General features: G+C 43.7%; 2 protein-coding genes across 2 annotated transcripts; both read left to right on the top strand.

Moving 5' to 3' along the window:
- The first annotated feature begins 733 nt into the window (after positions 1-733).
- trim35-28 (tripartite motif containing 35-28) lies at positions 734-4,258 on the top strand. Its single transcript, XM_079344759.1, has 6 exons — positions 734-1,184; positions 1,946-2,041; positions 2,149-2,379; positions 2,471-2,493; positions 2,677-2,795; positions 2,966-4,258. The coding sequence occupies exons 1-6, from the start codon at positions 765-767 to the stop codon at positions 3,499-3,501; spliced, it is 1,425 nt and encodes a 474-aa protein (XP_079200885.1). The 5' UTR covers positions 734-764; the 3' UTR covers positions 3,502-4,258.
- A 309-nt stretch (positions 4,259-4,567) lies between these two features.
- On the top strand, positions 4,568-25,363 carry megf8 (multiple EGF-like-domains 8). The gene is made up of 44 exons (XM_079344758.1): positions 4,568-5,088; positions 6,184-6,373; positions 6,478-6,641; positions 6,743-6,952; positions 7,077-7,257; positions 7,581-7,669; positions 8,510-8,723; positions 8,819-9,002; positions 9,528-9,673; positions 9,764-9,874; positions 9,992-10,143; positions 10,274-10,375; positions 10,486-10,633; positions 10,983-11,146; positions 11,459-11,662; positions 11,934-12,131; positions 12,269-12,529; positions 12,626-12,744; positions 12,862-12,993; positions 13,224-13,337; positions 13,503-13,586; positions 14,054-14,293; positions 14,900-15,084; positions 15,220-15,433; positions 15,558-15,798; positions 15,931-16,063; positions 16,368-16,618; positions 16,908-17,018; positions 17,119-17,237; positions 17,319-17,556; positions 17,667-17,838; positions 18,041-18,204; positions 18,330-18,465; positions 18,558-18,789; positions 18,870-18,996; positions 19,085-19,295; positions 19,405-19,619; positions 19,719-19,914; positions 19,997-20,165; positions 20,293-20,485; positions 20,576-20,746; positions 20,923-21,053; positions 22,056-22,188; positions 22,273-25,363. Exons 1-44 carry the CDS (start codon positions 5,065-5,067, stop codon positions 23,770-23,772), a joined length of 8,673 nt encoding a protein of 2,890 aa, XP_079200884.1. The 5' UTR covers positions 4,568-5,064; the 3' UTR covers positions 23,773-25,363.
- Positions 25,364-25,931: the final 568 nt, after the last annotated feature.

Below are 25,931 nucleotides of genomic sequence, written 5' to 3' on the forward strand. Positions count from 1 at the left end.
TATAAATAACTATGGGTTAGGCTATGTGGAGACAACAGACAGACAAACCTCCCATAACCCATCACTTCTAACATGTGAGCTGCCCCCCCCCCTCCCCCCCAATGTGAACCTTTTCAGGAGTTTTTATATTTCAGAGTTGACTTGTAATCCAACGATATGTTCTTACATCCTCAAAGTGATTTATTTATTTAGTTACCCAATTTATTAACATGTGTCATTTTTAACCCAAATCTCGTATTGGCTAAATTGAAGAAGGAACTCAACTTTCAAGTTTCTTTGTGGCTAACTGTTTGTGCTGCTTCATTATGACCCTCATGCCTTCTTGTTCTGAGGTTTTTTCACATCCTTTCATCTTGAATAGACTTATTTATTTGAATTGTTAATGGGTTTTTTTTCTCTCCACGTACAGTCTAAACACCCTTTTACAACGTCAATGTTTAAAGGTTTGTGTTGGCTGCAACAAAGGGAAGACGCTTAAGATCCGCTAGAGGGCAGTCTTGTTTAAACTCTGCTCTGTGCTTCGCTGTCTGTCTCTAAAACACGGAAGGAGTTTGAAACACAGGCAGGGACAAGCGGTAGAGTAATCCTAAACAGTCTCCTGTCTGTACTGGTCGGTATTACGTTTTCTTTTCCAGTAAGTTCGGCTGATTGGTAAAACGATAACTTCTCGCACAGAGCCCAGTAAATATTATTTGTCTTTGTTGATGTGTTAGTTCAGAGTTTTGTCAATAACGAAAGTAAACTGAACAGGGCCCGAGGAAATCATGGCTGACAATATGGATGAAGACATGGAGGAGACGTTTCCTCTGCAGCAGGACCTGACCTGCCCCGTGTGTCAGGCCATCTTTCGGGACCCCGTGCTGCTCCCGTGCAGTCACAGTTTCTGTCGGGAGTGTCTCCAGAGAAGTTCCCAGGTGAACAAAAAGTGTCCCGTTTGCAGGGCGGAGTTTCAGGAAGGACAGGACGTTTCCAACCGTGCGCTCAGCGACGCCTGTGACACCTTTCTGAAACACTCAAACCTGCGGCTGAACCAGAAAGTCGTCAGTGGAGACGTCTGCAACCTTCACCTGAGGCCCCTGGAGCTCTACTGCGAGAAGGACGAGGAGCCAGTGTGTGTGGAGTGTGTGTCTCTGCACAGCACACACAGACTGTGGTCACTGAGAGATGGAGCACCAATATGCAAGGTAACGTGTTTTCACCTGGATGAAGATCATGTTTAATAATGATCTGACTGAACCAAAACAAAAACTCAGACTGCACAATTCATGCAGTTACACATTTTTTCCTCTGCAGTTAAACCATAGCTGACTTAATTCATTACACTCTTTATGCTCTCATTTAGAGTTTTATTTTAACAAAATACCCTCCCATCGCTCTGCTAAATGAAAGACCTCCGCCTAATTCTCTGACAGAATATTCAAATAAATGATCGCCCTATATCAGGGGTGTCCAAAGTGCGGCCCGGGGGCCATTTGTGGCCCTTCAGTGGATTTTTTTGTGGCCCTTGACTTCAAATCGAAGAATCAGAAGATTTTGCATCAGATGGCATATTTCGTTCTTTTTTTTTTTTCTTTTTCATGTTAGCGAGGGAGACCTATAAAAGCCTGACTATTCTTTCCAAAAAATTAGAACACAACAGTTTCCAACTGCAATTAGTTATTGTGTATTTACATTATTTTTTGAAGAGGTCAAAATACAAAAACTTCCTTCCAATATTGAAAAAAACTAAACAAAAAACCCTGTGGCCCGTGAGCGAAAAGTTTGGACACCACTGCCCTATATCATCATCCTGACTTGTATGATTGAATTGTTGGTGTCAGATATCAATATTTGACTTAATTGTAATTGTTATCCACCTGTCACAGTGTGAATCCTTGTTATAGTAGCCTATTTTCTTTTACTTGACATTCTTTGCTCATGGTTAACTCTTTTTTTTTCCCTGCAGAAGGAGCTGGGGTACAGAGTCCAGATCTTTGAAAAGAAAGTGGAATCATACAAGAAAACGACACATAAAATCAACTCTGCAGTGGAATACATCAAGGTAAAGTCTTTGTTGGTCACTCAACATGTCCTGCAACAGTCTTAAAGTGTCACACAGAACGCTACATTTCATGCCTATACGCTCACTTTGTGCACTCCCCTCTGCAGCAACAAGCTGGGCAGGCGGAGGAGCAGATCAAGGCGGAGTTTGAGAGGCTCCATCAGGTGCTTTACACAGAGGAAGCTCTGCGTCTGAAAGCCCTTGCTTCAGAGGAGGAGGAGAAGATTGCTGCCTTACTGGAACTGAATGACCAAACCAAAAAAGACATTGTTGCCCTGAAAGAGCTCATTGACTCTTTGAAGAAAGAGATGGGAAATGAGGATCTTCCCCTCCTGCAGGTGAGAGAAGGAGGCCCGTCCACACACTCCTGAGAATGAGTTTTGTCTGTGAGCTCTAACTAATCTTGGTTATTCTCTTTTGTCTTTTCAGAATTTCCGGAATTTAAAAAGAAAGTAAGTAATGGTAAATCTTACTGCAGCCTCAAAAAATATTGTGTGTTTGGTAATATAAAGGTTAACATCAACTGAAAATTAAACTGTGAAGTATATTATACCATGTATTTATCATGAATCTTGATACATTTTTGGGTGAATTTAATGTCTCTTACTAATCCCATCTTGCCATCTTCGCTCTAGAACCCAGTGGAATGGTGAAGACCGTTGCCTTGGTAAAGACTGTCTTTTGAATATTGGCAAGCATGTTGGCGCTCTGAGCTTCAAAATCTGGAAAAACATGCAGGCCCAAGTCAAATACAGTGAGTAGATAACACTGTAGGAACGCAGAATGAGGTTTTAATGACTGGGAGACTTTATTTCAGTGTGACCAATTTGTGTTTTGGGGAACAGTTACTTGAACATTGTCGCCTTCTCGACTATGAACGTTGTTTGCAAATTGGAATTAGCTGACATTACATCCTGTGTGCAGATCCTGTGGTTTTGAACCCAAACACAGCCTCTCCATGGCTGTCTTTGAATGCAGACCTGACCAGTGTGAAGGAGAGCCAAGAGCGGCTGACCACCCCTGACAACCCGGAGCGCTTCGATTCCTGCATCTTCGTCCTGGGTGTTGAAGGTTACACCTCAGGGAAACACAGATGGGACGTCATTGTTGGTGACTGCCCAAAGTGGGTTGTGGGAGTGTGCAAAGAGTCAGTGGCTCGTAAAAAGAAGTTCACAGTCTCCACAAGCCGCGGCGTGTGGTCCATATCACTGAGCAAAGGGGTGTACACTGCCTTAACACCTGAGCGTACAGAACTGAATGTGCAGCAGCGTCTGGAAGTGATCAGAGTTAAGCTTAATATCGATAAAGGAGAGGTGTCATTTTTTGATGGGGGAACGGCTAAGCACCTGGTCACTTTAACACATAAGTTTGAGGAGAAGATATTCCCCATGTTTGGCCCTGGGCTCCACAGTGCGCCTATGATCCTGGCTCCAGGAAAAATGGCTGTACACACTTCGTAACATGCCTTTATAGTGAAAAAGCTTCAGCGCTGTAGGGTTTAAGATTGTACCTAATTCAGAAGACAACATCCCTCTTAGGGTGCACTCACATTAGGTCCAGGCCCCACACTGTGCTGTTTTTTTAAGGGATTAATTAATAAAAATGTTTTGGATAAATAAAATATTTATCTATGGAAGAGAACACATGAAATAAAATTAGCTGGGAACAAGTATTCATCTATTTGTTACTTGATAAAGCAGATAGACCAAAATAAAAAAAAGAAATAGCTTCAGCATGTATTTGTGTATGTGTTCACGCAGTCAATGAAAGTTAAAACTGCTCATGTTTGTTATTTTACATTTCCGTTTATTCACTTTAGTAATCTTTTTTGTCAGGTGGCTCCCACACTGCTAAAATAACTTAAAAGTTGTGAAGGCTTTGACTTATCACTAATCAGTGCCCCTTCAGTTATTAACATACATAATGTTATTAAGCAACATCCTCTTTTATACAAAAAAAAACAACTAACAGGGAATACACTATTAAGGGTTGCTTTGCTTTGCTTTTTGGGCTTACATGGCTGTCACATACATTAGATTATTAAAGTTCAGTAAGGGTTAAAAAAAGTGGACTGACTTTACATCGTTTGAACACTTTGTTGAGATGCTGATTCTGCTGTTATTGTCAGCAGTGCTTTGAGCACGATTATACTCTACTACTGCCTTTAATCTGTATGCTGTCTGTAGATTAACTCTCAATAAAAGACATTTAAATCAAGTTTGATATGTGTTTAATATAAGATATACAACAGGAAATCAGAAACTGGTAATAGCTTTTTGCAAAGGAAGGAAAGTGCTGCAAGTAGGGAAAAGAGGTAAGATAAGATGCTCCTTTATCTCACAAGCGGAGAAATTTACAGTAGCAAAGCAGGATCGCAGAAGAAAACCACACAGTGCAAAACATTAAAATAGATTTTTTTTAAATGTAAAAAAAGAAAATGATTACAGGTAGTTAAACTGACTCCCTTTTGAGATCTCCCTGGTTCATTGTCTTTGGTGGATTATATGCCCAGATGTTGACGTGTTTTTTCCCCCTTCTCCACTGGAGGGCAGTGTTGTGCTTTGACACTTGCTGCACAGCCTTTTGTGTTTGCAACCTCTGGTTCTGCTCGCCTGCAGAAGGCACCAAAACAACGAGCTGCATCTGTCCTTTAAGATGCTCTGCAGAAATCCGCTGGGTTTCTCTGACTCTTAGTCTGTAGCTTTTCCAACCAAAGAAGGAGCTGTATCATTGTGATACCGTGATCTCCTGACGTCTAGTTACTTTAAATGATGACTTAAACGGGCACATTTAAATAATGACTTATACGGGTACAATTTGCAGCCGTTTACGATTACGCATCTGGATCTCCGGTTAGCTTTCGAGCAGACAGCTGAGTTGTAGTCCCATCCAGGGACTGTCCTATGACTACAAATCAGAAGCTACCAGTTTATTCAGCTAGCTGCCAGTCTTGAGCATTCAATAAGGTGAAGTTAGCTCATGTGGTAGCTAGCGTTAAAGGGTCTCCGAAAATGTAAATCGCCATGGGAGCAAAGAGACGGGAACTGGTGAGTACGAGCAGCTAACGGCCTCCGTCTGTTAACGCTACGTTAGCTTAGCAACATTAGCTCTGTTTATATAGCCTGCGGAGAGCCCCTAGTTACAGAAACAAGCGGGCCTATTTCTTTTTTATACAGGTTTGAGAAATATATTTAACAGATGCAATTCTGCCGTCCAGTTTTTCTTATTTATAACGCTTCCCTTTTTAATAACTTAGTGTTTGTGCCGTCTGTGTGATTGGTGCAGTGGTTAGCTACAGTAGGGCTAACTGTTGTTAGCTCTATCAGAGCAGATTATTTTACAGAGGCTGCCCCCCCTATTCTGGAAATGCACAAAATCAAACGAATCAACGCTAAATCAGACTATTGAGCTGTTTTTAATCAGTCTGTAACAGAATTAAAGAGTAGAGTTGCAAACATAAGGGTTTATGCATATTTCATCTGGAGGTTTGAGGGTCTGTAAATAAACTCACAGGCAGGTAATGCAAAAGCCACGATGACTTTTAGCTTTACACAGAATAATGGGGAGGGGGGAAAAGTGGAGAATGATTAACTTTTTGTATTGTTTTTATTTATTTTTTTTCAAGTGTGTTAGATCACTGTCCTGAATTGTTTAGGTTTGTCTACATTTGCTTTACAATGAGATGGATGGATGCACTTTATTGATCCCAAGCTGGGGTATTACAGCAGCAGGACATCAAACACACAATGTTAGTAACAAAACAACATGACATGGAATACAAATTAGAAAAGCACTAAAAATGTACAATGTATAAGAGCTAAGAATAATAATATAAACACCAGGATTTTACTTAATCATTCCAACCATTCAAAAATATGAACTTAAGAGAAATTAACGGGGACATTTGTAAGTCATGTCTAACTGAATGTAAACATACTAAACACATGCTGGAGTAGATAAACGTGCCAAAACAGTGATAAATATATTAAAGTGCAATAGTGAGAATAGACAAGTTAGCAGCTGAAACTATTGACTATACTGATGAGTAAACAGACAAACTACACTGCATGTTTTTGTTGGTGATATGGTCATAAGGATTTAGACTCAATGATTGTCTTTCACATTATCTTCCAAACTAACAGGCTGTGCCAGTAATGGCCTTCCCCCTCCCTGTCTGCTTCATCCTGGTGGTTCTGTTGTTGGCGGAGTCACCAGTGTGTCAGGCAGGGGACTGCAAGGGCCACAGACAGGTGTTGAGGGGACCACCTGGCTACATCACAGATGGGCCAGGAAACTACTCTGTCAATGGGAACTGCGAGTGGCTTATCAAAGGTATAATGAGCGATGAATCTGTCATCATGTCAACAGGAACATGTGCATGTATGTAAAAAAATCTACTTGCAGGCTGTTTCACTATTATTTTTTTTATCTTTTAGCTCCCAGCAACAGTCACCGCATTGTCCTAAATTTCACCTTCATGGACACAGAGTGTACTTATGACTACCTTTTTGTGTACGATGGAGACTCCTACCAGAGCCCTCTCCTAGCTAGTCTAAGTGGAAACACTCTGCCTCAAACAATCGAGGCCAAGTCTGGAAAGGTAACGTAATCAGGAATAGATGTGAAAACATTTTCACATTGTATTTTAATGATAGAAAATGCTAATTTCTCTGTTCTCTGTTTTTGCCTTTTCTTTTTCAGATGCTGCTTCACCTCTTCAGTGATGCTAATTACAACCTGCTGGGCTTTAATGCGACCTACACCTTCTCTCTTTGCCCTGGTGCATGTGGCGGTCATGGCCGCTGTGATCCCTCGACATTAAAGTGCCACTGCCATCAAGGTTGGGGGGGAAATTCTTGTACAACCCCTCTGTGCTCCCAGGCCTGTTCAGTGAATGGCCAGTGTGACAAGGTAAGACTAGGGGAAGATGAACGTAAATAAAAAAAACAGACAGTAAAACTTTATTATGTCCATCAGTTGTGCAGCATTTGTGACATTGATTTAACTTCATCTTATTCTCTGTGTTTTGCATTAGAAAGGAGAACGTTGTCTGTGTAACCCAGGCTTCTTGGGTCACAGCTGCCAGCTTGGTTTCCGTGACGATAGTGGGGCTGGGCAGTGGTGGCGTGTGAGTGAGAGCAACCCCTACACACCTCCCAGGACAGGTTCTGCTGGTGTGTACCTGTCGACCACTGGAGCCATGTACTTGTTTGGAGGTAAGAGCTGCTCACTATTAAACAGATCTCATTTGTATTATTTCATCTACAGATACACATTTAGACTAAATATGAAACATGACTGTGTTGTAAACAAGTAAGTAAGCAAGTAATACCTCATTCAATGGTGTGATAGTGAAATTCAAACTTCTATCATGGTTTATTAAGTAGATTAGATCAGGGTTGAATTTTATCTTACAATATTGTTGTTGTTTTTTGCAGTTTTATCCCAGTTCACCCTAATGTTACCTACTGCCTGATGGTATTATAACTATTAATATATATATAAGTGTGTGTTAATGAATGTACTTGTTTTCTGTCAGGGTTTGACCTGAACAGAGCTCTTGGTGACCTGATCAAGTATAACTTCACATCCAACCAGTGGGACAGCAGGTCTTATGGTCATTCTCCTGTAAGCGACACACACACACACACACACACACACACACACACACACACACACACACACACACACTATAAAGACCAACTCAAACTGTTTAAAAGAAACCTCTTTTGATGGTAGAGTTGTGAAGACTAATATTTAGCTTTTGCATGTAAACACAAGCACAAGCGAGAGTGGGTTGAAAAAATGATCCTGATCTGTTTGTTTCTTGAGTAAAAAAAATCCCCTTGAGTCTGAAGAGTAAAGTAGGCAAACGCAAAAATATATCCAGGCACTCTGTCCTACTGTGGCAGACCAGGTCTGACACATTTTTAACTTTACCTGTAGCCATGAATCAGTAAAGGCTTTTAAACTTTTGTGATGGAGCTGAGTGTCTTGGACATCTTTTTGTGTTTCCTTACTTTACTCTTCAGCCTCAGAGGATTTTTTTTTTCACTCAATTGATCAACGGATCAAGCCAGTTTTTCATTTTATCTTTCCATCCTGAGAGCGTATCAGCGCACCTGTTTGCTGTTCTGCTTGATTAAGGAACCGTGCTGCTCTGCTATTCTTTGAGGTCCTGTTTAAGCTTAACAGGAACTCATTAGTATAAAAACACACTCGAATGTAAAGTATATTGTTAGTGTTTTTAGTGTGTGTATGTTTACACACAAAATAGGTCAAATGCGTTTAAAATAAATTGGCAGGAAATAATTGGATTTCTAGAGTGTAAATGTAATTTTGATATTTAGCATGTTATCGTGTTGCATGCTTCAGCCTGTTTTTTTTGCACGTGTTAACACAACAAGTGTTCATGTTGATTATTTAACATTTCTGTTTCATCACTGTTGTCCTCTCCTATTTTGTCAGGTGGCTCGCCACTCCCACACTGCTGTAGAGTGGATGGGTAACATGGTGATCTTCGGAGGAGAGCTAGCAAATGGTTCTTTGGCAAGTGACGTGTGGATGTACCGTCCACTCCATGATGACTGGCAACAGCTTGGCTTTTCAAATTCACTCGGCGCTCCCAAACTGGCCAATCACGCTGCAGCTGTAGTGGACAATTATCTCTATGTATTTGGAGGTGCGGTTTAAGTTTTGTGCTTCGTTTGTGCGTTTATGTATAAATAAATAAATCCAAATGAATGGAATGTATTTTATTGTCTTTCTAAATCCAAGGTCGCACTGAGGAGGATATGTTTTCCTCCTCTCTGTATCGGTTCGGCCTGCATGGCTCTGGACGTTGGGAGCCCGTTCAGCCCACTGGTGGGAAGCCCCCGGCCACTGCAGGACACTCCATGGTGTTCCACAGCCCATCCAGGACTCTGCTGGTGTATGGAGGCCATCGACCGACTACTGCCAGGTACACACCCTCTTTTTCATGGGTCTACTTTAGATCCACATGCAGGATGTCCACATTTTGCGCACGCTTGTCTTTTATGTGATTGTTGAGGAGGTAGAAGAGCTAGAAGCCTAGTTTGGTTTGTTTTGTTTTTTTTTTTGGGGGGGGGGGGGGGGGGTGTAACGGTGTCTCAGTGTCTGATTCTGGCTGTTCTTGTACAGTCAAGGCCAAAGCAGGTGAAGATTTTGAGGGTTAGAATGAGCAAGAGACTATCAGATATGATCAGTGTCACATTATATCAATTTTAAATTGTATTCATTTATTAGTAACAATACAACTTTAAAATGAATAGTTGTTTGTTTGTAAAGAAAAAAAAAAAGAAACGGGATATTTGGCTTTTAAATGTTGATATTAATTTATAAATCGTGAATCCAGTATCATAATGCTTATCGTCTTGTGGGTTAAGTGTATGGTGACGTCCCTATTTGTTGTGGGGTCTGAAGCTCATCTGTATAGATACTGAAATCCACTGTCTTCTCTTCTTAGATTCAGTGTGAGGGTGAACAACACCGATGTGTTCCACGTGGACCGACGCTTTTGGACCTCCTTCCGTTCCCGTTTCCCGGCAACAGGCCCCAGAGAGCGAGCTTTTCACTCGGCCACCGTCATCGGCAACTACATGGTGGTCTACGGTGAGCACAGAGAAATGTAGAAAATATGACATCCACTTTCACCAGTGCTTTTCTGTACTGATCTGTTTTCTTCATGCGCGACTCTCAAAGGAGGTAATGTCCATATTCACTACCAAGAGGAGAAGTGCTACGATGAGGAGATCTTCTTTTACCACCTGGGCTGTCACCAGTGGGTGTCTGCTGGGGAGAAATGGTCACTCAGTGAGTTTAAATTCACACACACAGTCCAGTGTTGGTCCCCAGATTCTTTTTCTGTGTGGTTGTTACCTGTACAAATGCAGTTATAGGGTTAAAAAAAAAAGTTTCCTTTTGTATTAGGGGGCGATGCTGTGAGAGGGCGTTACTCGCACGTTGCCGCTGTGATGGAGGGACAAGTTCTGCTGGTTGCCGGGGGTTATAGTGGTGTTGCCCGTGGAGACCTGGTGGCTTACAAAGTACCACTGTTTGTCAGTAGTGATCAAGGGGACAGGGTGAGTGAAGTACAAGACAACAGAAAGACATATTGGGAAGATGCTCTGCAGGTGGAAGGAGAGAGAAGATGAGAGAGGAAAAGATGTATTGTTATACAGTATGAGTGTGTGTGTGTGTGTGTTTTACCAGGATGCAGTGTGTGCTGAGGCGCTTGACGAAAGTATGTGCCTGAAAAATCCCGAGTGCAGCTGGTGTGAAGGCCGCTGTCGAGAGTACCAGCCCACTAATCCGGTAACGCTTCTCTTTGCACGATTTAGCCATTCACTCGTTATGTATTCCTACTTCATGACACATCCTTGTTTTCTGCTGGAATTCATAAATCCTTGTTTTGTTTCTCGCAGTGTGGCAGCACTGGTTGCCTGGGCCTGGCTCGCTTCCTGTCTGACTGCCAGTCCTGTCTGGTGTTCAGCGGCACTCCGGCCTCACTCGCTCGCGCCCCTGGGGAGTTCGGTTGGTGTGTTCAGAATGAGTCCTGCCTACCAGTGTCAGGTGAGACCCCGGGAGGGAGGAAGGAGGGCGCAAGAGAAGAGTTTGAAAACATATGTTTGGTGCTGACATGGGAGGGACTAGACTCTTGTTTGGCGTCTCTCAAAAACCGACAACATTGACTTCACTACACCATGCTGCGAGCGGACAAGCTACTCAGACCGTGGTTTGACTTGCTTGTCCGATCCCGTCTTACCTTCGGTGAAGTTAGGTCATGTGGTTTTACTCTTTTTGAGAACACGTCACACAAAGGTCCGAAATCAGGCCCCACTTCAGGAAACTGCTGTATGATGAGATTTAAAGAGGTCAGATGTGTTCTTTGTGTGCTGACCTCTCCCTCTCGGTCTCACAGAGCGAAGTGCGTGCCGTGTGGACCAGATCTCAGGCGCGTACGGCTGGTGGGGGGAGCGTACCCTTTTCCTAACCTCCCTCCACTCCTGTCGCACCGAGAACTATGTCCCGGGACTGCACCTGCTCACCTTCCAGCACCCGCGCAACGACTCCCAGCCTGACAAGGTACGGAGTCCAAATCTCAAGTGCTAACTGTGCTAGCTGTGGATGTACCTGACCCCCTCTCTGCTAATACTTAAACCTCCTTCCTTCCTCCAACATTGCCCTAACAATCCACTGTAGTTATCCCTGTTGAATATAGTCTTTTTCTGTTTTCTACCTTGTTCTCCTGGCTATCTAAGACCTTGCAACCTTTACAATGTGCTCATTGAGTAGATACCTTATTGGTGTAGTCAGACTTGTGCAGCAGTTTGAAGAGAACAGTGCTTCAGTTGATGTGTCTCCACTTCCCTCCATCCTCCTCTCCCCTTTCGTCAGGTCTCCATCCTCCGCAGCACCACCATCATCCTCAGTCCCACCACAGAAATGGACGTAGCCTTACAGTTCAGGGGCTTCATCCACCCGCTGTGGGGAGCCCCTCCGCCTGCTCCTCCTCCCACGGACACTGTCTCCATGTGGGCTCGCATTCAGAGGCTCCACTTTGAGGCCCGGATGGCGACGGGGCCGAACTCGAGTCAACTGGTAAGGGAAAGTACACATCAATCAAAATGTGCAATGCAGTGTATTTCACTTTTTTTTGTATCTTTTCAAATCACAGCCTCAGAAGTCAATACTATAACATACTGTAACCTTACATATCTGGAGTCATCGTGCAGTGTGAAAAATTTGTCCATGTTCATTGTGAAATGTAACTAATGAGAGATTTTTAAGACCAGCAGTACTTATTTAATGCCACTTTTGTAACTTTGTCTTTCTGTCAATCTCTCTATGCACCTCGATGCAACCTGAGCAGGAGGTGGTGGGACGTTGGGCAGCCCAGCAGGAGAAAGAGTTGAAGCCGCTGGCTCGATCCGATGGGAGCAAGTTGTTCTCTAACCTGACGAGAGGAAATCATTACCTCGTTCAGGCTGAGGGCTACCTTAACAACTCAGGCTCCGGACAGACCAGTGAGATGGCCCTGACCTGGAACAGAACCCTACCTGGAGGGAGTGTGAGTACTAGAACCTTCTCTACAAAACGAAAGAGCTATAACTGTTTCATTTTTCTACACAATGAGTCTCCTTCAGTGGAAGAAATCAGCTGACCTCATACCTTCCTTTCTCCCCTCATTATTTCCCCTCTTTCCAGGAGATCTCCTTCTTGTTTTTGGAGCCGTACCGCTCAGGTTCCTGCTCGGGGTACATGTCATGTCTGGCCTGTCTGTCTGATCAGTCGTGTGGATGGTGCCCCTCTCTGTCCCGCTGCTTACTGCGGGACAGCCCAGACCTGGTGCCCTGCCCTGAGGGAGAGAAATGGGAAGGCAAGGGAGACGGTCAGCGCCATCTGCTGTTGGCACCGCAACACTGCACCTTGTGTGAAGAATACAGAGACTGCTCTGCTTGTACTCAGGTACTTAAACATTTGTATACATATATGACAGTTTAAATAGATGTAAGCTGTTATCTGATTGATCTGATTGATACAAAGCTACATTTGGCCCAACAGGACCCTTATTGTGAGTGGCAGATAAACTCCAGCAAGAAAGGAGACTACCAATGTAGTCGCCGAGGAAGACTAGATGGTTCGATACGTGACCCGAGTGGGTGCCCTAAAGTCTGCAACCAGTGAGTCAAAAAACAATATTTTCAAACCAAAACTCAGATTTGAAATCATTTTAACAAGAACCTACACCCAACCCAAAATGTCTGCTCTCTTTTTTGTCTTTTCTCTGTGCTGCATAGGAGGAAGACTTGTGGTGAGTGCCTCTCAAACTCCAGCCAGTGTGCATGGTGTGAGTCTGCCCAGGCCTGCTTCTATTTTGCTGCCTACCTCACAAAATACCCCTATGGAGAGTGCAGGGACTGGTACGACAGGTAAAATCAGGAGATTTCTACGCCTTTTTCTTTTTTATGATTATGAGAGTTAACTTCTTTCTGATCACAAATAAACATTCATGTTTCTTAAACAAATGTGAAACAAAGAACTGGCTTAATTCGAAGTATAAAGGTTGTGATAAATTATCAATATTTTTTTTTCTGCCAGTGAGTTGAAATGAACTTTCAGTCAATCATTTAAATGATCCTTTATTCTTTTACTTCGTCAGCGTTCATTCGGTTCCCCAGTGTAAGCAATGTTCAGCTCTAAGCACGTGCACAGACTGCTTACGGACGTTCCAGTGCGGCTGGTGTGGTGATTATAACAACCCCACTATTGGAAAGTAAGTACAGCAAATATATTACTTTAAAGAGAAACACATGCACACAGTACACACACACCTGATGTGTTGAACTTATAACATGATACCTGCTTTATCAAACAGCTGATAGAATAATTGTTGTATTCTCTCTGGTTTTATTGAACTTTTCCATCCATCATTTTTCAGATGTCTGAGGGGAGACTGGGCCGGAATGGACGACTCGTTGGTCTATAACTGTAGTGTTGCTGTTGATGAAGCTCGGGCTGCAAAGTAAGAAAACAGAAATAAGCTGATGCTTTACGCTGCCATCTTAAGACTAAATCTATCAAATATGAACAAGATAGATAGATAGATAGATAGATAGATAGATAGATAGTTTATTGATCCTGAGGGAAATTCAAGAATCAATCAAACACTAAATATTGTGCTTGGGTTGTTTCCGACCAGTAGAATTGTTTTATGGGACGATCATCTTTTAGATATGACTTTTACCTAAAACAATGGCTTCCTGTTTCAACCAAGCTCTCACATGTTTATTGTGGTAATTAACATTCACATTAAAAATGCATCATTTTAATAGATTGCATTTCTTGATGATGTCGGGAGTTTCTTTTTAAAACATGCAGATACAGTAGAACACCTTCAAACTGAAACAGAGCTTCTACACACATAGCTTCGATATGATAAACGGAGGGTGTATCCCTATCAGCCTTCTAATCATTGTCCTGCTCCTCCAGCCCCGAGCCCCAGACCTCGGCCCCGCCTCGACCCCTGGACATGGAGATGGAGCTGGAGCACTTGGAAGATGAGGAGCAAGACGCCATCTGGTCCTATCCCACCTGCCCTGATGTAGAGGAATGTAGGCTGGGTCTGCACAACTGTCACCCCTACGCCACCTGTATCAACACTCCCACGTCCTACGAGTGCCACTGCGAGAGAGGATACACAGGGGATGGCACACTGCACTGTAACCAGACGTAAGGGTCTATGTTTACATCCTTAAAGTCACTCTTTGGTCAGCAGAGTGGCGTTATTTTGATCTTGAGATAATAATGTTTGTACTCCACACTCCAATCATTCTACCCCAAACGGCAAGCTTGAAAAATGAAGCCATTATGGAGTACATCATTCTGCAGTTCCTTGAGTGTCCACTAGAGCCTTGCAGAAAAAAAAGCGAGGAATCCCCTTTAGATCTGATATTAAAATGTCCACTTTTACAGCAAAAATAAAATGTTTACAGACTAATATATAAGACAGTTTCAGTCTCGGTAGCTCATTTTTTTATTTTCAAGCTCTGCAAATTGAGTTTTTGAATGCATCTATTTGATTATATTACGACTTATAGATGCATAAAAACATTTATAGGGGTGTGGCTTACATAAAGTTAAGGGGGGGGGGGGTTGTAACCATTTGCCAGGAGTGTTATAGCCCATTTGTGGATAATGGAAAGGTATGAGGAGATCGTATTTCCAGTTCCACAGCTGCCCTCCTTGTGCTTCATCACGCCTCTTCAGAAATCGATGAATCACTGAGACTACGTCCGTGTGTTATGCAGTCTGTTTTTTCCTGTGTTTGTCCTACAGGTGCTACAATGAGTGCCGTGAGGGCCAGTGCAGTGGTAGCCCACGGTTTGAGTGTGAATGCTCGCTGGGGTGGACGTCTGACCCTGCTACTCTGGTTCTCAGTGGTGTTGAGTGTGATGTGGACTGCGGATGCAACTTCCATTCCACCTGCATTACAGCACCAGGGATCTGTGATGAATGCCAGGGTGAGAACTTGATGAGTGGTTCTTTTCAGTTTGTTCTCAAGGCATCTTCGTTATCTAACTCGTACTGATGCAGGAGAAGTTGAAAGAGTTGCACATACGTTTTGGCTCTGCTTACGTCCTTCCTCTGTCCTCCAGATTGGACTACAGGCCCCCACTGTGAGCACTGCAGGCCCGGTAGCTTCGGTTCAGCTCTGTCTGGTGGCGGGGGCTGTGTGCAATGTGAGTGTAACGGCCACGGCGACCCTTTACGAGGATACTGTCACAACCAGACAGGCCAGTGCTACTGTACACACAATACTCATGGACCACACTGCGAGTCCTGCCTGCCTGGTTACTATGGAGACCCTAGGTAAGAACAGTGTGCCTTGAAATGGACTTTCATATTGATAACAGTAAAAACAGTTTAAATATTAATGTTATTTGTAATTTGAATTGTCCTCCTCACAACTTGTTTATCTTTGCCTGTCTAACAGGAACAATGGCACATGTTACCGGCAGTGTCAGGGCCGTTCAGTGCTGCTCTCCTCTACTTCATCCAATGCCATTCCTCTGTCCTCTTCTCTTGGATGGCGAAGTGGCACTGAAGGGAAAGGAGGACTTTCTCATTGCCTCTGGGTCCTCTCTGTGTCTGAGAACCTGGCTCCCTGTCTGCCCAGACAGCTGTGCCCCCCTATAGCCCTCACACTACATCCAGACTCCCACACCCATTGTAAAGTGAGTACAAACTTGACCCTTGTACACACTCGCCCGCATTGAAATGACAACGTTAACCGCTATAGCATCAACACTGTCAGTTTTTTCTCTGTTTAACTTTCTGTGTTGCATCTCTTCTGTTTTGTTTTGCAGAGCTCTTTTGTCTATGTGTTTGATGGCCTTCCCCGTTTCCTCAGCAACGGCGTGGTACATTCCGATCACAACCTGATTGGGGCATTTTGTGGCACCACAAGGACTCAGCCTATCACTGTGGAGGCCACCTCAGGTATCCAGCGATAATCGAGTATTTAACAGTTTTAGCCAGGTGCACTGCAAGAGTTAAGTAATAAAATGTGATTTAAATTGGTCCTTTTGGGCTACCGTACATCCTTCACAACACATGAACTCCAAACTTTGCAGCAGTTAATGTACAACATTATAACCTATACTGCAGCCAGTCAGTAGAGGGAGCTCTGAATCTGGTGGCTTCACTTGAGGCGAGGAGTTGCGCCTTCCATTCTTCATACTATCTTTTATTGAGGCACGAAGAGTTAAAAGATGCAATGTTGTGTTTTCCCTTCCACAACCAGGTGTGATCTCAGTTTACTTCGAGGCCAACGTCACCTCAAACAAACCTCAAGGCTTCAACGCATCTTTCTGGGTGCGGCGTTGTCGCCACAGCTCAGATGATGGTGAAGACGGATCACCCGTGTGTCCAGGCGGAGCCCAGTGCCAAGGCGGCCTCTGTCAGTGCCCTCGTGGATACGCTGGACCGCACTGCGACCGGCCCATGTGTCCTCAGGATTGTGGAATAGCAGAAGGGAGAGGGGCTTGTAATACGGTAAGATTTGTGGCAATTATCCCGATTTTATTTATTTATTTTTTTAAATTTCACTTTCCCTATTGGCACAAGTTTCCCTTATATCTTGGGGTAGAACCTTTGGGGATTTAATAAAGCAAGTAAATAGTAAGAAAGCACTTAAAATAGCAGATTCTTGTTTGAAGTTGTTTACATCAACCATAGATTTTTGGTGATATAAAAAGATAAAATGACAGTTTGGAAACATCTTGTTTTACTGACAATGGTCGCTAGTTTTCTAACCACCATGTTTTTTTGTCCTTTTCGCCAGTCTCTGGGAGTGTGTGTGTGCACAGATGGCTGGGCCGGCTCAGACTGCTCTGTTCCTCGGGATTCCAACAGCTTGATCTGGGAAACACTGCTGGACACTCAGCTGACTGTGGTGAGGGCAGAACATAACAGAACCAGGAGGAACACCTGCTTCAGTTTGCACAACTTCTGAAGTTTTATTATTAAAACACATGTGCATTTCTGCTCCACAGAACCAGGCCCACAGGTTCCTCCACAGGATGGGCCACACGCTGGTGTCTGGACCACAGGGCTACCTCTGGATGTATGGAGGGCTCTCTCTGGCAGAGGGCATTTTGGGAAATGTCTACAGGTAAGGGCAGAGTTGATGTGACTTTCTAATGGCTGCATCTATATACAGCAAACTGAAGGTTATTGTCCCTGGTTGGTTTAGATATTCTGTGTCAGAGCACCGATGGACGCAGATGTTGACGAGCTCTGTGGAAGAAGGCTCCACTCCAGACCCTCGCTATCACCATGCTGCTGCACTGCTGACCAGTCATGAGTCTGGCTCAGGAAGCATCTTAGCCAGTCACAACTTCATGTTGGTGGTGGGTGGTGTGACTCAAAGTGGCGTTGCCATGGATACTTGGAGTCTCAATCTCAGCAGTTTAGTGTGGAGAGAACACAAGGTTTGGACTTGATTTAGTAGAGAACAACATATCTAAATAAAGGTCTTTTCTGTTTTTGTATCTTAAAAAAAAAATCTCTAACAATTGAAAATGTTCTCCCTCTTTGGCAGAGCGCACTTCATCCACCTGTGGCGGGCCACACTTTAACTGTACGCAGAGACTCCTCTGTGCTGCTGATTGGAGGTTACTCACCAGAGAACGGCTTCAACCACCATCTCCTGGAGTTTAGCCCTCATTCTGGAAACTGGACCATCACCCCCCATACTGGCACACCCCCCACAGGTTCTTATATAAATCTATAAATTTTCCCTTTCTAGGCAAGGGAAGTTTATTTATATAGCACTGTTCAGACACAAGGCAATTCACAGTGCTTTACAGACATAAAACATTAAAACAGAGCTTAAGGAAAGAATGCAACAGAAATGTATTAAAAAAAAAAATTAAAAAAAACCATAACCTTGTATTAACCTGAGATTTCCTTTAGGTTTATACGGACACTCAGCAGTGTACCATGAGCAGACCGATGCCATCTATGTATTTGGAGGCTACCGCTTTCATGTGGAGACTGTGGAGCCCTCAGGAGAGCTGTACAGTCTGTACTACCCCAACCTTACCTGGTCTCTGCTGGTCCCCTCACAGGGAAACAAGGTCAGATATCACACACGTCCAATTATCTCTCATGACAGGCCAGTAAATACAAAACCATGCATGTTTGCCCTACTTCAGCATAAAGTTAACTTCTGTTTTTATGCTATTACCTCTATGCTATGCAGCCCCTGTCCCGTTTCTTCCACGCTGCAGCGCTGATCAAAGACACCATGGTCATTGTCGGGGGAAGGACAGAAGACGAAGACTACAGTAACTCAGTGTCTCTTTACCAAATCAACTGTAATACATGGATACAACCAGGTGACTGTCTAAATGGCATTTCTGCAGATTTATGTGATCACATCAAAGCTTGCCATTTTGTAATGAAACCACTTTTCCTGTCTTTCCATCAGCTTCAGTGATAGGAGACCCAGTAAATCGTTCAGTGTCTCTTGCCATGACGAGCTGGGGGGGTCGTCTCTTCCTGTCAGGAGGCTTCAATGGTGTCACCCTAGGCAGACTCCTAACCCTGACTGTTCCCTCTGACCCCTGTTCACTCATGCAAACACCTGAAGCCTGCAACACCACTACAGGCAGCTGCCTCTGGTGCATGGGAACGTGTGCATCCTCTGATACTGCTGAGAGGTAATGTGTGAAAAAATTGGGACCCTTTTGTCGATGGTTATCGAAGCAACTAAACAAAATGTGTCCTTCGCTCTCTTTAGATTGGGCTGCTTCACTGGCCAGTCTCACTGCTCCCCGACCCCTCGTCAGCCAGACCAGTGTCGCAGACTGAAGACCTGCAGTGAATGCCTCGCAAGACACCCTAAAACATTCTCCAGTCCAACACAGGTAACCCACAACACCCTTTCTCTAACAAAGTCCAAGTAAACCTGCTACCGTCTGTCAGCTTCAATCTGATCTTCACTGAATTTCCCAGGCTGCTCTACAGTGCAAGTGGTGCACAAATTGTCCAGAAGGGGCCTGCATCAGCAGCTCTGTCAGCTGTACGTCTGAACATGACTGCCGGATCAACCAGAGAGAGATCTTCCTGTCCAGCAACTGCACTGAGACCAGCTGTGAGGCTTCTGACTGCCCGAAGTGTACAGCATCTGGAAAATGCATGTGGACTCGCCAGTTCAAACGCACAGGTACGTTGGATAGAAAGTAAAAAGCTGGGTTTATTCACCTCGATTCAGAATCCGCGTTGTTCTTGTTGCGCGTTCGACTGAATATGTGGACTTGCTGTTATTTCTCCAGGTGAAACAAGGCGCATACTGAGTGTCAACCCCACCTATGACTGGACTTGTTTCAGCTACGCCCTGCTCAACGTCTCCCCGATGCAGGTGGAGTCTTCCCCCCCAATGCCATGCCCTCCACCCTGCCACAGCCTCCATAACTGCAGCCTCTGTCTGGGCTCCCGAGGCTCTGATGGGGGCTGGCAGCACTGCGTGTGGAGCATGGCTTTGCAGCAGGTAACACTGCACTGGCTATAACTTGACAAACTGTTTGTGACTTTTTTTTTTGTACCAAAACATGTTTCTTCATAGCTGATCTCTCTGACTGTCTTTTAGTGCATGAGCCCCTCGTTCATGCCCCTGCGATGTGAGGCGGGTCAGTGTGGTCGCCTGCTCTCTGGGGGGGACTCCTGCTCCCCCCAGTGCTCTCAGCTAAGCCAGTGCTCCCAGTGCATTGCAAGGCCGCAGTGTGGTTGGTGTGCTTCACGTGGAGGAAATGGGGCCGGACGCTGTCTGCAGGGAGGACTTGATGGTGAGATGAGCTTGCTTTTTTCTTACTCAGTGTATACTACTTCTCATTCTGATTTTCACCATCTTGCTGTCTGTTCTCACAGGTGTTAGTGAAGGTGTCTGCCCGCTGAGAAACAGCAGCTGGTCCTTCCTCCACTGTCCAGAGGAAGATGAATGTGCCAACGGTCATCACCACTGCAACAGCACACAGGACTGCCACGACCTGACCCAGGGATACCACTGCACCTGCAAACACGGCTACATACTCAGCAGGTTGGATCAGGAATCAGTGTTTATGCTCTCAGCATTTAAAAAAAGAATAATGTATAGTTTTTTTTTTTTTTATAGCAACACGAGTTCACCAAAAGTCTTCCTATCTTGTTTTTTCCCTTCTGTCCAGTGTTTCTGGTCAGTGTGAGCCCGTGTGTGCACAAGGCTGTGTGAACGGCACGTGTGTGTCCCCAGGAGTTTGCCAGTGTCACTTTGGATTTGTTGGGGATAACTGCTCCTCTCAGTGCAGTTGCAACAAACACAGCAACTGTGCCGGCGTTAGCAAACCCGACGTTTGCCTCGAGTGTCACAATAACACCATTGTAAGTGCCTCTGGCGAAACACAAACACATACTGTAAATACAGGTTCTCCTTATCCACTGCTGATGATTTATCCTTTCCCCCATTTCCAGGGTAAACACTGTGAGAAGTGTAAGCCGCTGTTTGTGGGCTCTGCGAAGGGTGGTGGTACTTGTCGTCCTTGTCGGGAGTTTTGCCGAGGAAACAGCGGCGTGTGTTTATCTCGAGATGAACATAAGAAGGCTCTAGAGAACCCACGGCTCTTCCCCCTGGATCCCAACAGTGTGAGTGTCTGTCGTCCTTATTGCTTCCTTCTGATTACATTGTATATTATATCGTAGGAGAAAACGAATACCACCACCATGATGTGCTTATTCGCATGTTTTTGCCGCTGTCTTAGTTCTACCTTGTTATCTAGTTTCACTTACAGTCTCTCTCTCTCTCTCGCTCCCTTTGTCAGATTCAGGACTGGGTGTCTGAGGGTCCCACAGAAGAGAACGCCGTGTGTGTGAACTGCCAGAATAACAGCGTGGGGGACAAGTGTGAGAGCTGCCTCAGTGGCTACTTCCTGCTACAAGGGAAATGTGATAAGTAAGAAATATTTTCTGTAGCAACATTACAAATCTTAAACTATGTTTATGAGAATAATAATAATCACTGTTTGTTACTGATCCGTTAAGACTTCTTTTTCTTAAGAGAGTGTGATCAGCAGGTCTTTTACTTTCAGCTTTTTACCTTTTGGTCTTTTTTCTGTCATGTGTCGTTTTTCAAAGTATTTTCATTCATAAACAACTCCTTTTACCTGACTCGAGCTAATTTGTAATGGCCGACAAGTTTATCTCGAGTTAATTAGTTTTTAATCAACTCAGACCAGCCACCGCAAGGACGAGTCTCTAACCGCCGCTAGCATTAGTCTCCACCAAGCTTAGATTCCGGCTATCATCCAGCAACTCGTTAACCCGATAGAGGATCTTGACACTGCTGCTTAAAAGTAAAAAGTTTTGGTGTCGAGCTGGAGTCAGGAGGACTCCCCGAACTCATTCAAGGAGAGAGAGACGTTGTTGTCCAACACATCTGTTCTAAGTTATATTATCCTCTCCTAACAGAACATTACATTACAAAACCAATCGCCGTTTCATTTGTTATTTCAGGATCTATAAAGCCACCATATAAGATCAATTAAATCAAACTATTACATTTCAACATCATACTACCGTTTGTTTTCGTTATTAAAGTCATAGATTATTCTCTTTGATATTTACTTCATTAATCCGCAAAGGATTCACTTATCTGATGTGAGATTAATTAACTATTACAGTTCATGTTAGGTGGTCCCTGAGAAAAATGCTGCTATATGAATATCTTAATAAATTAAATACACAACAGTGTACTTTTCATTTTGGCAGTTTTCCATATAAACATTGTTTGTGGTTGGATTAATGCTGAGATTTTCAGATGTATTCTGCATCAAACGATGCCTTCTATTTAAACTCATCATAACACAGAAGGTAATGTGGTTCTCTTATCGCTTTAAAAAAGGGTAAACCCCTTCCTCTCTCCTCACCACTCTTTCTATTTCCTCCTTTGTTTCAGGTGTCAGTGTAATGGCCATGCAGACACGTGTAACGAACACGATGGTACAGGTTGCCCTTGTCAAAACAACACAGAGACCTCTTCCTGTCTCAGCAGCCCCCAGAGTGACAGGAAAGACTGCTACAGACAACAGGTACGCACGTGCTAAAGATCTCAAACATTGAAATCTACACAACATGGTTTGTCTCACATTTGTATTGTTTCTCTCTCTATCTAGTGTGCAAAGTGTAAAGACTCCTTTAATGGCACACCTGTGAATGGGCGTCAGTGCTACCGTCAGTTCAACGTGGACACTGAGTGCTGCTTTGACCCAACATCCCAGACCAACTGCTTCCATGATCCCACCATTCGAAACCTTCCGAAGGGGCGCACTGTCTTTTTTGCCGCCCAGCCAAAGTTCACCAATGTGGACATTCGGGTTACCATTGATGTTACCTTTGGTGAAGTGGAGGTGTATGTGTCCAACTCTCACGACACCTTCATTGTGGATGTAGACCGCTTCTCAGGGATTCACACCATTAAGATCGAGGAGGAATCTGCAACCCGAGGGACAACGACTGGCACAGAGAAGGATTCAGCCCCGTCCCCTATAAAGGTGTTTGCCAATTCTTCATCCAGTCTCGGAGGTCCTGTGCTTTCCCACAATCCACTGCAGCTGCAAGCAAAGGCTCCAGGATCAGAGCGAGAAATAAGAGAGGAGCGGGCAGAAGGACTTATCACCTATATCACTGTATGGAAACCACAGACAGTGCTGATTGTTCGAGCCGTTCGAGATCGTGTGGTCATCACCTTCCCCCATGAGGTGCACTCCCTCAAATCCAGCCGCTTTTACATCGCTCTGAGAGGTGTGGGGACAAACCAGCAACAAGGAGAGTCCCAAGGTCTGCTGTTTCTGCGACAGGACCAAGCCCACATTGACCTGTTTGTCTTCTTCTCCGTTTTCTTTTCCTGCTTTTTCCTCTTCTTGTCCGTCTGCGTTCTCCTGTGGAAGGTGAAACAGTTCCTGGACTTCCGTCGGGAGCAGCGCCGACACATCCAGGAGATGACCAAGATGGCGTCAAGGCCCTTTGCTAAACTCACCATTTACCTTGAGCCAGAGGAGCCTCAGCTCATCTACCTGCCTTCAGCTGGGGGAGGGGTGGGGGGCAGCACCGTGTCACTTGCTCATGCCCGCACGGGCAAGTTAGGAGGAGTGGTGGTGGGCCAGAGGGGCAGGGCAGGAGCCGTCTCCTACAAACATGACCCAGGATCAGGACCCACAGCCCACCACCACCACCACCTCGCCCTGGGTGGAGGGGGCAATGGCGGCCAGCACCTGCCTCTGCACTACCTGAACACCCACCACTATGCTAGCACTACAGCTGGAACCCAAGGCTCGCACCATCATCACCCATCCACATACAGCGGCTACCAGCACTTTTGCCGGTCTGACCCCTTCCTCTCTCAGCTCATGGGCTTTTCCTACTCCACCTTTAAGGTTGGGCCCATCACCCTGGAACCCACAGACGATGGCATGGCCGGGGTGGCCACTGTCCTCTTCCAGTTACCCGGGGGTGTCTTGGCTCCAAATCGAGCGTGCCTAGGCTCCGCTTTGGTGACTTTGCGCCAGAACCTGCAAGAGTACTGTGGCCATGGCAACGGAGGAGGGCACCAAGGGGCGGGTGGAGGACGCAAGGGGTTGCTAGGGAACCAACACCTGACCACTATGGCTATGTAAGAAAGCAAAGATATAAATGACAGAAGGAAGCAGGGATACGAGTTGAAAAGATGGGATAAACCTGTAAAATATTTGATATATAATAAATTAATTTTTCAAAAGAATAAGGCAGAGAAAGTCAGAGTAGGTTAACGTGAGCATTTTGAACAGAGTTGTACATACACTGTATAATGAATTATTAAGTGTCTTTTATTGTATTCTGTATTGCTTTACTGCATTTTAGTGTGTCACATGACCAAGCCAACTGTCTCTCTAGAATGCACTACAACTGCTATACGTATCATCAACGAAGCAATGTTTCCACCCGTCTGTGATCACTAAAGAGGTGTGAGCACACAAACAATGAAGCTGGACACTTAAAATTCTTCTCATTGACCAACAGAAGCATCTGCTCTCTTTAGAACCAACATGTGCTTTATACCCCCAAAAGTGACAATCAAAATTGCCATTAAGAACAAAAGACTTCAATAGGCTTAGCATAAGGTATAAGATTTTGATTGTCAGCTCAGCGCAGGAAAAATACTGTTTTTTTTTGTTTTTTTTAAATCATAGTCAATATGAGTGATTTATAATTGTAACACAGCGAATGGCAGGCTTTTAAGCTTCATGTTTTTGTTAAACAGACTCATTCACCTGCTCTGTTACATTGTTGTTTGTTATTCTGCTCATCTGCCTTCACTTCTTGCCTTGTCTGTGAGTCAATGGGCTTACACTTAAAACTTGTGTTGATGGAAATGTGTGGCTCCTGGGGAACACAAAAACTAAAGCATATGTTACATTTTCAGTCATGAATAGATTTTGTACAAAAAAAAAAAAAAGAAGGATTTTCAGTGTCATTTTTTATTTCTTGACCCTGTTACATCGTGAAACACTACAGAACTTGTCCGTAAAAATGAAAGAGTTTTGTGTCCCTTTTCAAACGTTTTGTTGACATAAAATGTACGCTAGTGTTTGGCTAGTTTTGCTGGACTGCTATTTTCAGGCAATGTGTCTGCTTAGATGATTGTATTCGCCAGTCATAGCTACAATTTCAGCAAGATGAAATTGGATGTGGAAAAAAATACAGTAGAAAAAAAGTTTCATTTGAAAGTTCTCCTGGTGAGAGATTTGGGAAGACTTGTCAGCATTACTATTTGTGATGAGACTGAATAACTTATTCACTGGTTGGTGTCAATGTTCATATTTTTGTTTTATCTTTTTGCACTGCATGGAGGCATTGAGCCTCCATTATTCATGTGAAACCCTAAGGGGGAAGTCGTCCAGCCTCAGGTGGCACGGTGTGTCATGGATGAACAACTGGCTTCTTATCAAACTTACAAAAGCATTAGAGACTATTTGAGCTCTATACATTAAAATTAAGTACAAGTAAAGCTCAAATAAATACTGTCGCTATTTACAGCAGCCCTCCACAAATAAGCATTAAATCTGTTTTCTGTCTTGTATCCTTTTTTATGTTTTTTTTGTGACCATACTTTATTTTTGTACATAATTGTTTTTTTTTCTTGTTTTAAAGAAGGGAACAGTGTTGAACAGAAGATTGCGTCAAGATTGTCTGGCCTGAGTCAGCTGAAATAAAGTCTGTGGAACTTGAGTTTGGGTTTGTTTTCTATCAAGAAGAAAATATGCAGTTTGAACTATTATTATTGAAAGGCTTATATTGTTATTATTCCCAAAAATCTCAAATTGGAGACACTCAAAATAGACATGATTCACCAAGTACATGTTTCATTTTGACAGCATAATAACAACTTTAAGTTAGATCATTTTGTCTGGGTTTTAAAAAGAAGTTTGAGATCTACCCAGATGAACTAGGGTTTTTTTTTTTGCAAACAGTAGTCCTGTATTCAACACACAGTCTGTGCTTATTTTATCTATCTCTAATCACACACTTAAAAACTATTGTGTAACTAAATCAACATCAACTGAACACTGCAAAAAGAAACTAGGAAAATACAAATACCGTTTTTTTATTAAACTAAAATGACTAGATGAAAGGCGAAAAGAAAAAAATATTATAAAATAAATATTTAACAAATAATTAAAAAACAAAAGTCTTTTTGGATATCATGGAAACGTAATATTTACCAGACTGTAGTCTTATTGAGTAAATAATACATGTCAAATTATGTCTGTGTATGTTAGGAAAGCCATTACTTTAT

Source organism: Symphodus melops (genome assembly GCF_947650265.1).
Source record: "Symphodus melops genome assembly, chromosome: 5".
NCBI classification, from domain to species: Eukaryota; Metazoa; Chordata; class Actinopteri; order Labriformes; family Labridae; genus Symphodus; species Symphodus melops.